Genomic DNA, 15107 nt, shown 5'->3' with positions numbered 1-15107 from the left:
GTTCCTTATAATTTGTAAGTTGTTGAAATTACAAATTTAAAGCCACAAATATGTCAAATGGAACTGATCAGTTAAATAATACTGAATATGATTATCTCATCAAGTTTTTAGCATTGGGAGATTCAGGTAACACGACTACAGTTGTTTATTGAATAACATCATGCTGTGATGACGCTTGGAGTAGTAATCTTAGGAAGACCTTTTGCAAACAAACGTTAATTTTATGGACGTTCGTTTCCTCAATCTTTCGGATAAGTCCGAATAATTAACCAGAATTTGGCGACATCCTTATATATATACTGATATCAATTATATGATCAATTATGATTTGATAACTCAAGCTTCGATTAATCGAAGCAGTTTATTGGTTTCAAATTAACAGGTTTCCACTATACTGTATTGCAAGAAGATATAAAGTTTTATTTTGCAGGTGTGGGAAAAACATCCTTCCTGTTTCAGTATACAGATGGTTCGTTTGAAAGTAAATTTGTCACCACAGTGGGCATAGACTTCAGAGAAAAAAGAGTGGTGAGTACCAATTCGCTTTAAAGAAACTGTGACCACCTCATAGCTACTGAGTCGTTAGCACAAGTGTTCAATATAACTGTCTTACGAATTGTTAAAGTGTGTGTACATTCCATTCAGATCATACATCTCAAATTACCTCATACTACACCTTGCATTGTAGTGCGGTTATGGTGCCAATGCATTCTTTAACTAGACTTTTTACAATACTGAGTTGGAAATTTTGCTTTATTTTAGTCCATACAGTTTATGATTTTGCTTTGAATTTGCAGAGTTATAAACCATCTGGTGTGGATTCCAGTAGAGCGCAAAGAGTACATTTACAACTGTGGGACACAGCAGGACAGGAAAGGTTTGATTATATAGTGTTATTTTTTCTTAGGCCTAGTGCTATATGAACCATTTGCAATACTGCATATATATTGGTCCTGTTTATTTGTTGTGTGAAGTAATTTTTATCTTGTCTTACTGCTTAGTCGGAATATCTCTTGAGTATTTGAGGACCCTCTTTAGAATTTTTCTTTTATTTACCTAATGGGCGTCGTGGTTTCATGTTGTCGTTTGTTTGTTTTGGCACTGTGTGTATTTATCTACTGCCAAGTGCCAGCAACGCGATCCAAAGTATTATGAGAATTTCAACAGATTTTAAGAGTACGGCTAGCCAGTAACCGCCATCCTAAATTTATTTATTAAAAAGCACATTATGCTATAATAATCAATGGAATTATAATAACTTATTATTTTACATTCTACTTCCACAGTATCATATATCTTGTTCTGATCAGTGAATATGATATTTTCCAGATTTCGAAGCTTGACCACTGCTTTCTTTCGTGATGCCATGGGTTTCTTCTTGTTTTTTGATCTCGCCAACGAACAGAGCTTTCTCAACATAAGAAATTGGCTCGGTACCTTGCCTAGTCCTAAGTCTGATTTGCTAAATTAAAATGCTATTAGCATGTCAGTATCGTTCTTTGCGTCATGATTAGATCAATTGAAGCAGCATTCTTACTGCGAGACACCGGATATAATTCTCTGTGGAAATAAATGTGATCTTGATGACATGCGTGTCGTTTCGGAAGAGCGGGCAAGAGAATGTGCTGAAACTTATGGGTAAATAACCTGATTTAAAATTTATTTCTTTTGACCTGTATGACCGGCTTAACTTTGATTAGATCATTCATCATTTATTACCTTGTTGTTTGAAATGGCTTAATTTACAATGGAATAGCACTTTCTTTAGGGTTATTGTGTGCTAGTAAATAATTAATGTATTTAGTTTCGTTACCATATGCAGTAATTTGCAATCTTATTTTCTTGTAAGCTAATGCTTTGTGACATGCAGTTACTCTGTTTTGCTTTAAAATATGTGAATTACCATTGATGTACATTTTATATTCAGCGTTGTTCCACCCTGCTAGTTTGATTTGCGCTTGCTAGGCAATTGGCTCCTGAAATTTATATGTAGTTTTAAAAACAGGATAAATTTTATTTATTCATTTGACAGACTACCCTATCTTGAAACAAGTGCCGCAACCGGTCATAATGTTAATAAAGCAGTCTCAATGCTGCTCGACCTCGTAATGAAAAGGTAGTATTGATTACTTTTGTTTTTTTTTAAACTTTCATCGAACCATGATTATAGGAACGTGTTTTCTGGTGTATATCACTCAGAGTCTCAGATATATAATCTGAAAGATGAGAAGGCTAGTTTTGTAAATTTTTAACGATGCAATGTAAAAGTCTTCACATAATTACCAACTTAGTGTAAACCTATTTGGACAATATTATGAGTTGCCTTTCAATTTAAGAGTCTTAATATTAAATACAGCCGGCGTAAGATTATTATTGTATACGTATTAATTAGTAAATACGTATTAAATACGTAAGATTTTTTAACCTGATCTTAGAATGGAAGAAGTTGTGGATAAGACTCTTTTACCGGCACAATACGGCGGTGGTGGAAAAACTGAACTTCAAGGAGCAAATGAAACAGAAGAATCAAAATCTTCAGGGTGTGCTTGTTAGCTTTTATTAGCTTCGCTAATAGCTAACAGTTTGCAATTTGCACAGGTCTAAAGTGAAAGACAAGACTGTAATGCAGCAGGGGGTTTTAAACTCATTCGGCAGTATTTTTTTACCATTATTCTAAAACACTTTTTGTTTTTGCTTTTTTAATGCTAACAGCTTATGTTACTATCTTCAAAACTGTACATTCATACCATTTTTGACAGAAGCTTCCAAACTTTTTAACGTGTTGTATTGACCTCTGTGCAGTAACTTTGCTTCTAGTTCTACTTACTTTTATCATAGTTGTAATTTTTGTTTACATAATATTGTGCAAACCTCTAATAGTCAAGTTGAATCATGCAGAGCTGTATATGTGTGTGATGTAGTATTAGAAACATAGTGTTTAATTTATAACGCAGTTATGATGATGATATGCCTGTGCGTGCAGTTACATTACTAATATTATACATAGTTTGCACGGCATTGTATGACGACGCGTAGTGGTTATTTGAGCATTATATTTGCGAAAGTTGTAGATATTTATGTAGATGTGCAACACTTACTCCTTTAGATTTGCAAATGCATATTTTTGTGCTAAAAGTTGTATGCTGTAGAGAAATGGTTAATTTTATGCAGCATCACAATTGAGTGAAACCTGTATCTTTTTGCCAAAGCGAATAATGCTGATAAGCCACTGAAATATAACGTTCATTCCCATTTTGTGAGTTAGAAAATGAGTGTTTCGTCTTTATAACATTTGCTTGGTGCTTTTTGGGTGCGAATAGGATAGATATTTTCCCATGTCAATTTTACAAATTTTGTTGACGTAGATCATAGTTCACAACACACTTTCCTGTAGTTTTGCAAGAATACTTTTGATAATTTGGTCGCTAAACTTTGTAATTTTCCATTTAAATTATCATAGATGAATTTTCCAACAGCTATCATAGTGGTGGCAATCATACCAATGAGGCAAATCTTTTGTTTCTGGTTAATTTTTATACGTGCGCTGATAATTGTGCTTGCGATTCCGAATATAACTATTTTGTATTTAGAAGTATTTTGTCTTTTGTTGTCCCCCCTGTATTTTGCACCTTTTCGTCTTGAAGTGATGAAGTTGTTCTATAGTTGCAAACAACAATATCATCTCTGTGCATTATTTATGTCTTTCGGTCTTGCCTGCCGTCTGGCTTCAGCTTAATGTTTATTAGAAAAGATAACATTTAAAATCGCTTCACTGGAACTTAATCCTTCTTTAATCCAAGGTGTTGTTTGTAGATCAATATTATTTATCGTTTGGTGAATCACGTTTCATGCATGGACCAATTTCTGAAGAAATTATATTTTTTTCGAACTTTTTAAGACAAACACAAAAGTTACTTGATTCTGGAACCTTGTACGACCAATCTTTTATGTTTGGGCCCAATGCCAAACTGCCTTTATACATGACGTACAAGGTGGAATTTTCTTTGTATTCCACCATACGACCTTATTTAGCGTTTCGTTATTGTAACGTGTATTGCAATGTAGTTGCTACTTGGTTAAATATAATTTAGAGTCTGCAGTCCGTGTGGTGTCGCCAAGGTTTACTTATTGCGGTTGTGAATAGACTTAACCCCGACGATTCGTATGGATAAGTAAGCCAAAAAAAGAAATTCGTGCATGTGAAATTCCAGCTCAATTTATGATTTGAAAAATATGATTTACTTAAGTTGACTCAAATCATTTTCTCATGCTGAATCGAGTCAAATTTCACGATTCATTTAAGTTTACTTACAATAGTTTGGCTTAGGTGCAACCCCGGACAAAACATTTTTAACTATTGAAAACCAGTTAATTTAAATCAGTTATTAACCAAACGAACATGCATTCCGCCAGTTCAATATAGTAGTTAGCCTATAGCCCTATAAGCTACCAGAAGTGGGGAAAATCTTCTTAGTTGAAGGCCGCATTTCAGTTACCTGGGAGTCAGTTGGTCGCAACTCTTAAACAAAACATTAGAAAGGTTATTTTTTGTTCTTGATATATTTTTGGGGGAGGCATGCAAATGGTTTAAAGATTGTTTTGTTTGATATCAGTTTGTTTTTCCACACTGATATACCACCCCTGGCCTACACAATACACACTTTTCTGCCCTTTTTGAAAAAATGGGCTAGGTGGACGGTGTGCCAAGATGGCCATCAAATGAAGTCCTATGGTGGACAAGCTAGTGTCCACGACAAGCCGCAAATTAATAAATGCGAATTTTATCCTCCTGAATCGAAGTACCTGATCCACTCACCAGGGCAATGCAATGAAATGGGATGAAATGGAACGATAAGTTCAGTGTGGAATATGGAATTGTTGAAGTATGGAGTGGAGTGGAAAATTTCATTTATGGAATGCAACGAGACTTCCACACTTTCCTTACATTTTCCAAACTAAATTTGAATGCGCCTTCACACAACTGAACTAAGTTCATGCATTTCCGAAGCAGCATACGAACACGTTCATTCACACAATCAAGAGCGTTCACCACAAATTTTTAAATATGTAAAAGTGTAGTTTCTTCCATTTTCGAAGGTGTTACTATCGTAAAAAGTATGGAATATGGAATGGAATATTTTTACAATGAAATGGAATACATTTAGGTATGGAATGGTAGACTTGGCAGGATATGGAAAACTTCTATTCCATTCCAAAGCATGCCCTGCCACTCACAACGATTTGAAGATTCTAAGCGCTACGTGCTATCTTATGACAGTCAATACTAATGGCAAAAGCAACGTCTACATGACGTGTCTTCATCTTAGCCTATAATGTGCTGTGTCCACTCTTAAAATGTGAAATGTTGAATGTTTTCATGTTGACGTCATTGATGCGCTTGGACGATTTTCTTTTGTACCAACTTGGTTTAGTCAACTCTAGCATGAAAAAACGCGACAAAATATGCTGTCACCCTTCAGGCGAAAAACGTCATGTTTTGCAAAAATTTACAAATAGGTTTGGGGCAAAATGTCAGGGGCGGAAAAAGCGATATTGGTAAAACTAGCAGTTATAGGTTGATATTTTACTGTATGTGAGATATACGCTGACTGAAATAATTTGCTAAACCGCAGAAGTTTTTAACCTAACGTTTTGCGAAGTTCTGTTCAAACATTCGCTTTACGCATATGGGCGTATCATACGTTCTCACATATGGCTTTGTTGGCACTACTTTACGATCAGCAACGCGGTTTGCCTTGCGAAATAATTAATGTACATGTAATACCAGATGCAGGTTACTGATACGCAGATTGATGAGACGATTGATTATTATTAGGGGCGGCGAAGTGTTCCAAGAAAGTGTTACTAACCCTTTTAAAACATCTGTAAGGGTGTTTGAAGTGATTGCTATTTGCGCTGGTTAAGGACTAAGGAGGTATTAAGCTTTAAGCTGTTACAGAGAATTAGTAGTCAAATTAAAGTTGATTTATTTGACTATTTGAATTTACACTAGGAATGGAATAATATATACATGTTGCTCTTTGGATTAAAAACTCTTGAATATGGTTTATGATAACTGATATTTCTCGAATGCACATAACTAGTTAAAAAAAAACACAGAAAAAGGCTAAAGACTGGAGTTGCAATATAAGGCATTTGACTTAAAAGCAAGCATTTGGTGCCAAAAAACCATGTTCTGGAAATTACTGCTTACAACCAGCTTACTGACGGGTCTGGTAAATGGTTATAATCTGGAAACTAGGCTACCTCTTTACAAGCAAGGTGTGGATGGAAGTACGTTCGGATTTAGCGTGGCGCTACACAAAACTAGAAGTCAACATAAAAGTAAGTAGTTGATCATAAGTCATATCTTCGCGTTTTTGACGAACATTTTCCGACCACATATTTTACTTGTATTTGACGCCTGTACACGTTTACTTAAACGCCCTAAGCTACTAAGTTATTAGCTTAGACGTTACTTAAGCGCGTGCTGTGTCAACATAACACAGGTACCCTTGAAAATAGTTTACTGGTTGTGGGAAGTCCAACTGCTGCTGCGCTAGACAGCCAACCGAACACTGTAAATCCAGGTGGCATCTTCTACTGTCCTATCACAACAAACCACAACGATTGCAGTAGGGTCGACATGGATAGAGGTAACTTTTAAATAGTTAATACTTCCTGTTAAGCCGATTGCGGTGGACCGAAATCTGCCCATAAACACAGCATTGTTATCAATTTAACAGCAGAAAGTCGATGAATTCGGTCTGATCTAATAATGACCGTTTTATTCACAATTGTTGCTGTTTAGTTCAATTTGACTAAAATCTTACTCGTTTTTTTCAGGGGAATCCGTGAAGTCAGACAACAAAACTGGCCAATGGTTGGGCGTGAGTTTAAAAAGCCAAGGTATTGACCCATAGAGAAACGTAGCATGTTAAGCTCATTCATTACGCAACAATCATGTCTTCACAGAAAACACATACCGTTAATAAGGAAGTTAAGACCATTGTCATAGATCAGGGGTTCCCAACCTTTTTATGTTCTCGTACCACTTAGCCACCACGGATTTTCAACACGTACCACTATTTTCAAAACAACTAATTTGATCCAATATTCGCACAGCAGCATTGTATTAATAACAATGACAGCAGGGAGCAAGATCGACAAAAGTAGCTTAATGAGTGCAGAGAATTTAGTACAGAAAGAAATAAAAGTGTTGTTCGCATATTTTAGCAACTCAAAATTAAATTGTTATGCTACTATACTGTATATCGCATGCAACGGAGAGCTGCTCGCGTACCACCTGAAAAGCTCCCGCGTACCACCGGTTGGAAACCCCTGTCATAGATATTGCGAATATTTATTATGGCCATTTCACAGTACACCTGAAGAAGCAAGCTAATGCTTGCGAAAGCTCGTGTCGAAAAATATAAAGTTAACCTTAAGAGTGCCAACCTATATCCTGTTTCTTATTTTACTTTAAAATTTAGTTAACACGGTTCAGACAACATCAACTTAGTAAAATATTTATTTATAAGACCACGTGAGTCGAAATGTGACATAAAGGGCAAGGACTTGTTTTCAGGCGAAGGAAAGTTGATATTGACATGCGCTCACCGTCATACAGTGAGGGCCGATACCGGGCAGAGTGAGACGGAACGTTTATGTGGAAAATGCTTTTTATTGAACGGTGAATACAATTAGTGTTATGTTCGTGAAAGTTCACTGAAGATGATTTAATGAATTTGAGAGTTTTTTTACTTTCCGTTCAAGTTCGTTTACGCGATTTACGCGTTTTCTTTGAGCAGGGACCGACAGAAATGAATTGCAAGAATTACCTCACGAGGATATAAGTGATATATTTACAGGTGATACAAATCTCTTTAATGAAAAATATATACTTGTCTATTAATTTGTGTTTACACCTGGCTACTGTCGCCGATAGGCAGATTCACTTCTTTGGTCTCAATTACGGCAAGTTTCCACTCAACTTTCTTGTTTTTCAGCGTCACCTTGTGATTCAATGCACTCAGATGATACGACAGAGAAGTCAACATTTGCTTATACTCAGGCCGGGACATCTGTTTCAATCAATGATGACGAATATCTCCTTGGTCTGTGCAGCTTACTAGAGACTCAACCATAGTATTTTCATCCTATTTTCAAACATGATGATTCTTTGTTTAGACCTACATCTATAGACCTTATACCTGCAAAGAAATTTAACGAAACTTTGCATCTACTAGTTTTAAAACTCAAAAGCTGTCTTAAAACTGGCAAAAAAATGTTTTACAGGTGGTCCTGGTGCCTGGTCTTGGGCCGGGGCAATGTTTGAATTTCCATTTAAACTGGAAAAAACCGACGCTATATTAGATTACTTTGGCGAAGACAGCAGTACTACAATGGTCAAAACACAGGGATGCAGCAGCGTTGAACTGGCAAGAGAAGTGGTGAAATGCGAAAAGTAATATTCATACTTGAACAGTGATGTAACATTTTTACTTGTGCGTGTTCACATTTTCAAAGTTTTCTCAGTTTGAATATGTTTATGGCGTTGCTTTATTTCGAAAAGCATATGCTTACCGGCATTTAAATTCTTTACTATTATTTCAAATACTGAACATTTTGTGGCAGCATTCCGCTCAGAAGAGACAGTTACATGGGGTTCTCAGTCACCATCAGCCGGGCAATGGGAAGCCTAAGAGGCGGAGAAAGTATTTATATCGCCGGAGCTCCAAACGGAAATCAAAAAGGAGCTGTTGTTTTGTATACAAAAAAAGGTAAGCATGGAACTACACATGAATTTTCAGCTGCTCTCGCTCGATTTTCAGTTGTTTTGTGTTTGCTTTCTTAGATAGTGCTGGCAGTAGCGTGCTTACACCCATACTTCAAGATGTCGTATATGGTGAACATATTGGCTCCAGCTTTGGATTCTCGGTAGCAGTGTCCGATCTAAACGGAGACGGTTTGGATGATCTCATAGTGGGTTCTCCTCAGTATTATCAGTATTCATCCGAAGGAAAGTACGGGGGCGCTGTGTACGTCTACATCAATAAGAAGTTCACGCGTTTCAGGTTTGTTTCGCCTATTAGATCATAATCACTTGTGCAGGACCCGTAAAATGGTGACAAGCCAACGCGGAGTTTTGTAGCAAGCCGACTGCGGATTAAACCCATGTGTGCGTTTTTCTTTCTTTCAGCGCGATCGAGCCACAGAAGTTGGTTGGACCACTCGATTCTTTCTTTGGTTATACGGTAACCCCGCTCGGTGACATCGATCAAGATGGTTATAACGATTTTGCCGTCAGTGCACCGTACGACAAACCGAATGGAAAAATCCACATTTACAGAGGTGGGTTGTTTCGGAACTTCACCAGACAGACTAAAGCATAGATATCGTATATCATCAAAATTATCCAATATTTTTCATTACCAGCGCGTTTTAAAGTATAGTACTTCTTGATAAGTTTTATGTATTTATTTCATTAAAGGCGAATAAACTTCTCTCACTCACACATAGTTTATTTTCTTATCGTAATTTAGGTTCCGAACGAGGTGTCGTAGAAGAATCGCAAAAGATTGACGGTGCCGACTACACCAATTTAACTGGCGGCATGACAGGTTTCGGCATCTCCCTTTCAAGCAACATGGATATAGATAATAACAGATACCCGGATTTATTGGTGGGAACTCTGCAAGATGAAGTTATACTATTTAGGTAAATTTTACACGACTTTTTATCTACAGAGTATCTCTACAAAAACATACACTCTTTTACATTATGATTATCATAACAATTATGGCAGTGGATTAAAAGTTTAGCGTTTGGAGTTTGGTAAATAATCGTTTCCGTCTTTTAAAATGTTTTACAGAGCTAGGCCTATTATAACTGTCAATGCAACACTGACAACTAGCACACAGCTGCTGGACCTGAGGAATCCGAACTGTGATTACGAAGGAAAAGTTGTTTCATGTTTCAACCTAAGATATTGCTTTATGTAAGCTTGATGTACAAACAAAAACCACCATCTATAGGTTTCAATGACAACAACCGGTTCCGAAATATTGGTTTAAAAGCGTTGTCTATGACTATTGCCCTGCAGTTATCACTCAAGACACGAAGAATTCACAGAAGAAATTCGACTGCGATACTCGATCGTGCTGGATAGCGAACGACAGGAAAGCAACCTAATGTCCAGGATAAGATTTTCATCACCACAAGGAGAATCGACAATCACAGACGTAGTTATCGTCCCTCGGGCAGGTGAGAGCGATCATTGCCGATTGCAACACAGCAAACAAACAAATGGAGTACTGTGGTAGTTATAAAATATATACAAAAAAGAACGTCGTTATTCAAACCGTCTTAACAAAAATGAATGCCAGTTCAATTCGTGGTAGATTAAAATTGAGATTTCCTCCTCGCAGGTGAAGCTTACTGCCCTGCCGGAGGTCATCAGGTTTTCTTTCACGGAAGTTCCAAAGATCAACTCACAGCCATGGAAATTAAGTTTGGTAATGTGACAGTTACCTCATAGCCTACTATTAAACGTTCTAAAGCAACTCACAAGCCTGTCATCGGAAAGTTCGTGAATATAACCTGATAAAACTTAACTTGCGTTGACAGAGTTCTCCTTAGAACAAGATGGCGACGATGTAACACCAGAAGAACCGGGCGATCCCGTATTTCAAATGATAAACGATCCTATCTTGGATGCTGATTATCAGAGCTTAAAAATAGCGACAGTGGCTATAGCAAACGGATGTGGAGACGACGGTTGCCAAAGCAACTTGCAAATCAGCGGCAGTTTACCTCCGGAAATCCTTGTTGGTGAGCCCGACACACACCTCGTCACGTACAACCGGGTCATAAAACACTTACTTCATATGCACTCGTATTGTCATACGACGTATCAATGCAACGTTGGGTTATTAAAGTATAGTTAAACTTTTAACCTATACTCTGTTTACAGATCATATAAGCTGCAAATGGGCGCCATTTTATGTAACATTTTAGAAACAAATATTTACATTGCATGTTGGTCCAATTTATTCGGGAAAACCACTGCATTATAAAGTATCAGAGGCGCGATTGAGAAGAGCGAATTAATTGTGATGTTCATTTCAAATGAAGGCGGCCATGAAGTTGTTATCCTTAAAGTGAGCGTCTCCAACGACGCCGAGGAAGCGCATCAAGCCAAGCTTTCGATCAAGCTTCCGCCGCGAGTTATTTACGAACATTTCGTGGTCACGGAATCTTCCGGAGCTGATATCTCGTGCTTTACAACAAAGCGAGGCAAGTTATTTTACGGTTTAATTTGCAACTGTAAACCGTTTAAACCGGAACGCACCGACTGGTCTTTCTACTCGAGCCACAAGTCAAGTCATTAACAGTTTAAAACTCAAGTCGAATCGAGCCTGTTGGAAGAATTAAGTTGATCAATATTCTTAAACCAAAATAAATCAAGTTATATACAGAAAAGAAAATTATTGTTTTTGACAGAAGAAATAAAATTTGCTTCATACATAAGCCAAGCAGTGAACGTTTGTAGACAAATAACTTTAATTTGTATTAAACGGCAAAGTTCTTAGATTGACATAATGATCTAAGGCAAATTTCACTGAAATACGGCTGCTTGAACGAAAGACAAATTCTTTTTGATTGTTTGCTAAAAGTTGTGTGATATGAACCGTCTTGAGTCCAAGCCTTGACTCGAATCATTACAACTGTATATTGGTAGCTATTAATTTTACGTTTTCGACGGAGTTTTATACGTAGCGATGATGTGTGATAGTAATTTGATGTCTATTGCAGGCGCATCAACATTTGTGGACTGCGCTTTGGGAAACCCGTACGAGGGTAAAAGCAAAGATAACCTTGAAATTCATCTCAACGTATCCGCGTTGACTGCTGACACGAAAGAGGTAAAACATCTCACATTAACCAAGTTACAGCGGTCAAAGACGTCGCTTTCAAATAGCTGTGACCATTTCTAGTGGCTCTTTGCTGCAGCTGAAACTCTTGTGTTTTTAGATTGAAGTTGACGTCACTGCAGAAACATCGAGCATTAATCCTGAAATTCCCTTGCTGCCCCTCAAGTCCAAGGTCCTGCTTCACCAGGAATTGTTGCTATCCAGCTACGGAAATCCCCAACAGGTGGAATTAACCAAAGAGAAAAAACGTTTTGACCAAATGTTTGATCATTGTTAAGCATAAAAACACTTGTTGAAATTTACACGACGTATAATCGCAGGTTCGTTTTCACAACGTTCCCGTCAAAGGAGAATCGGCCATGCGCTCTACGGACGAAATAGGACCCCAGATTAGTTTCACTTACATCATCAAAAACGACGGTAGGTACAAGAATTAAGGAAACAGTAACACGTAGTTACAACTTCAACAGAGTAAAGATAAACAAGGGTTTTGGCTTTGTTGTTGGTTCTGTGCAAAGTATCACCAAGCACAGCAGCAAAGTGATTCCCGTGTACTGTGGTTTGTGAGTATTTAATTGATTTAAATATTTCCGCAGGCTACAAGGCGGCAACTGGAGTTATTCTGAACGTGAATATCCCGTATGAGATAAAGAATGGAAAGTGGCTCCTTTACCCTGAACATACAAAAGTTCACGCTGGGGCCGAAAGAAAGGCGGGAAACTGTTCCCAAGATCTTGTCAACCCACTTGACCTCTCTGTGAGTGGTCAGTCTGCAGTCGCTAGGAAGAAAAGAGAGGTATGGTCAAACGAGGAAACCTAATTTTCCATTGCAATAACGCTACCTCCGTGCAAAGAAACCAATCACTATTTACGTATAAGTATGAGACTAATAGGTAGGCTCAAGACAAACCAAATAGATTGAAGCAAATTATGCAGAGTAACTGACTCATTTCAGGCCACAGCATCAGAAGAACTTCCAGATCAACAACCGTTGTTAGATGGAAAGGCGGCAGAGTTCATCTACCACGCGACTCTATCCTGTAAAAGCGGCACAGCCAGATGTAGCAACGTCAAGTGCTATGTCGACCCAATCCAACCTGGCGCAACTGTATCTGTCCATATCCAGGTACGCTATTGAGGTCATAAGTTACAATTACAATACATACAGACAAACTGCTGGATGAAGCATCAGTGGCGTGAAGTCGTTTATCGGTTACTTATTCTAAACGTGAATTTGGTAAATTTATTTAAACTCTGAATGTGGTTTGGAGATAAAGTTAGTTTCCGATATAATGAATAAGTAACCAGGGAACAAGCTTCGTGCAGTTTGAAGGACCAAGATCGCTTGTATCTGGAATAGCACTCGTCACAAAAAGCACGGTGCTGTATAGGGCTGCTGTAATAACTGACCGCCTCGTACTCGCATTTGCAGTCTCGAGTATGGAATTATACTATTCTTGAAGAATTTATTCACCACGATCTCATCTACGTCATAACCGAAGCCAACCTCACCAACGTCGATAGCAATGTTGTGATGGGAGACCACGCCACGCCACAGACGGTATTAATGAATTTCTGACGCGAGCAATTACCCAGAAACTTTTCTTCGCTAAGTCATATGTTTTAGCATTATAAGTGTTATGTGTCATTTTCTGAGTAACGAGGGGTAATACAGATTCGCACTACGGTCGACCACGCATTTTTCGACGAAGACCAGGGACCAGTTTTTCCATGGTGGTATATCCTCATCGGAATAATTGCTGCCTTACTCTTCTACTGCATCGTCGTTTATCTTCTAATTAAGTGCGGATTTTTTAAGCGTAAAAAGTAAGTTTAAATTTAATTCCGTTGGTTTCGTGAAGTAAAAAGTAGAAACGTGACGTTTTTGTGTCACAATTCAAGTTATCGTTATTGTTTTTCTGGAGCCTATTTGAATAGAAATGTATGAAACACAGTCTTAATGACCAATATGTTAAATGCAAACGCAATAGCAGCGTTTATTGAAGTAAATATTGTTGTATTTAACTACGCGACTCAACAGATTCCATCAAGAAAGAGACAGCGACAGAGGATCTTTGGTAAAAGAAGACCAGTCGCAAATCGATGAAGAGAAAATTTAAGTCAATTGATTACCCGTTTCCTTCAGATATTTTATATTACTGCCACAGCATCTATATCCAAGCTCTCTGCAAGCAACGGAATTACTTAATTGATAGAGTGTTTTGTATCGCTAGCTGGCAGCAGAGTGTCAATTTTTTTTCTTTCTCAAACGTGTCAGAACTAAATGTTTTTTTTGAGATTACAATAACTACATTTTCCCAAACTCAACATTAAATCGTATTGCATTGTTTTAGCTTTGCTTCGTTGTTTCTCTTGTCTGTAACAAGCCAGTTTCCTGATCTATTTTCTTACATTTTTTATAACCTCGCTAAAAATTGCTTACATATTGTCACAGCACTTACCAATGTTTATTATTGCAGTTGATGTCATTGTTTCGCATTACACGGCGTTTTCTGTGAGTTTCGGCATAGATTGACCAGTATTGGCAGGGCATTGCGTACTTTTCGTATTTAGTAGCATAACACTTAACGTCGCCCTATGGCAGTGTTTCTCAAACTTTTTGCGATCGCGTACCACTCATTCGTTTTTTTTGCTACACTGCGTACCACCTGGCTCCTGAATGACTTATTTTACTCAAATGTACCGGTATTTATTAGTTATTACCGTTATTACTATACCATAACACCAATGAATAGCAAGAAAACACAATTTAATTTGATAGAAGCAACTGTTTCTTCTGCACAAGCTTGTCTATCCGGGGCAACACATTACTCACAGCACATCGAAAATCATGTTCAGCGGTACGCGGTACCACTTAAAAAGCTCTCGCGTACCACTAGTGGTACGCGTACCACAGTTTGAGAACCACTGCCCTATGGTGACAATCAAGTAAAATTTTTATACGCACGAATATTTGTACTTAGCCGGCGTCGCTATTAAGCAAACAGTATGTAGCTACAATCTAATTCATATAAGAAAGTTACAATGGGGAGCCAGCAGCCCCACATAATAAAGCTATGTTTGAACGTAAACATTTAGGTTATGCAGTATATGCGGCGGCTTTTGAAAGTTATGTAAATTTTTCAATGTGGAAGAGCAATCTCATTTGCC

At 37.7% G+C, this 15107-nt stretch overlaps 2 protein-coding genes across 2 annotated transcripts; both read left to right on the top strand.

Annotated features, from left to right (window-relative positions):
• LOC143446755 (ras-related protein Rab-27A-like) lies at window positions 1-4102 on the top strand. Its single transcript, XM_076946535.1, has 7 exons — window positions 1-126; window positions 431-528; window positions 798-877; window positions 1330-1433; window positions 1515-1638; window positions 2033-2116; window positions 2436-4102. Exons 1-7 carry the CDS (start codon window positions 51-53, stop codon window positions 2551-2553), a joined length of 684 nt encoding a protein of 227 aa, XP_076802650.1. The 5' UTR covers window positions 1-50; the 3' UTR covers window positions 2554-4102.
• A 1893-nt stretch (window positions 4103-5995) lies between these two features.
• LOC143447394 (integrin alpha-7-like) lies at window positions 5996-14455 on the top strand. The gene is made up of 24 exons (XM_076947476.1): window positions 5996-6345; window positions 6510-6656; window positions 6847-6909; window positions 7589-7693; window positions 7812-7871; window positions 8010-8117; window positions 8299-8467; window positions 8638-8783; window positions 8858-9077; window positions 9203-9354; window positions 9546-9720; window positions 9875-10000; window positions 10106-10266; window positions 10431-10517; window positions 10630-10833; window positions 11137-11298; window positions 11818-11927; window positions 12037-12159; window positions 12257-12356; window positions 12533-12732; window positions 12892-13062; window positions 13369-13497; window positions 13612-13763; window positions 13978-14455. Exons 1-24 carry the CDS (start codon window positions 6192-6194, stop codon window positions 14054-14056), a joined length of 3303 nt encoding a protein of 1100 aa, XP_076803591.1. The 5' UTR covers window positions 5996-6191; the 3' UTR covers window positions 14057-14455.
• The last annotated feature ends 652 nt before the right edge of the window (window positions 14456-15107 follow it).

Source organism: Clavelina lepadiformis, chromosome 2, assembly GCF_947623445.1.
Source record: "Clavelina lepadiformis chromosome 2, kaClaLepa1.1, whole genome shotgun sequence".
Taxonomy (NCBI): Eukaryota; Metazoa; Chordata; class Ascidiacea; order Aplousobranchia; family Clavelinidae; genus Clavelina; species Clavelina lepadiformis.
Note: the sequence above shows the minus strand (reverse complement) of the source record. Positions and strands in the feature narration are given on the sequence as shown.

Coding starts and splice junctions, on each gene's coding strand:
- LOC143447394 (XM_076947476.1), top strand. CDS start 6,192: ATGTTCTGGAAATTACTGCTTACAACCAGCTTACTGACGGGTCTGGTA. Junction 10,518..10,629: donor AGCCATGGAAATTAAGTTTG/GTAATGTGACAG, acceptor TTGCGTTGACAG/AGTTCTCCTTAGAACAAGAT. Junction 12,160..12,256: donor GCTACGGAAATCCCCAACAG/GTGGAATTAACC, acceptor GTATAATCGCAG/GTTCGTTTTCACAACGTTCC.
- LOC143446755 (XM_076946535.1), top strand. CDS start 51: ATGTCAAATGGAACTGATCAGTTAAATAATACTGAATATGATTATCTC. Junction 127..430: donor TTTAGCATTGGGAGATTCAG/GTAACACGACTA, acceptor TTTATTTTGCAG/GTGTGGGAAAAACATCCTTC. Junction 2,117..2,435: donor CTCGACCTCGTAATGAAAAG/GTAGTATTGATT, acceptor ACCTGATCTTAG/AATGGAAGAAGTTGTGGATA.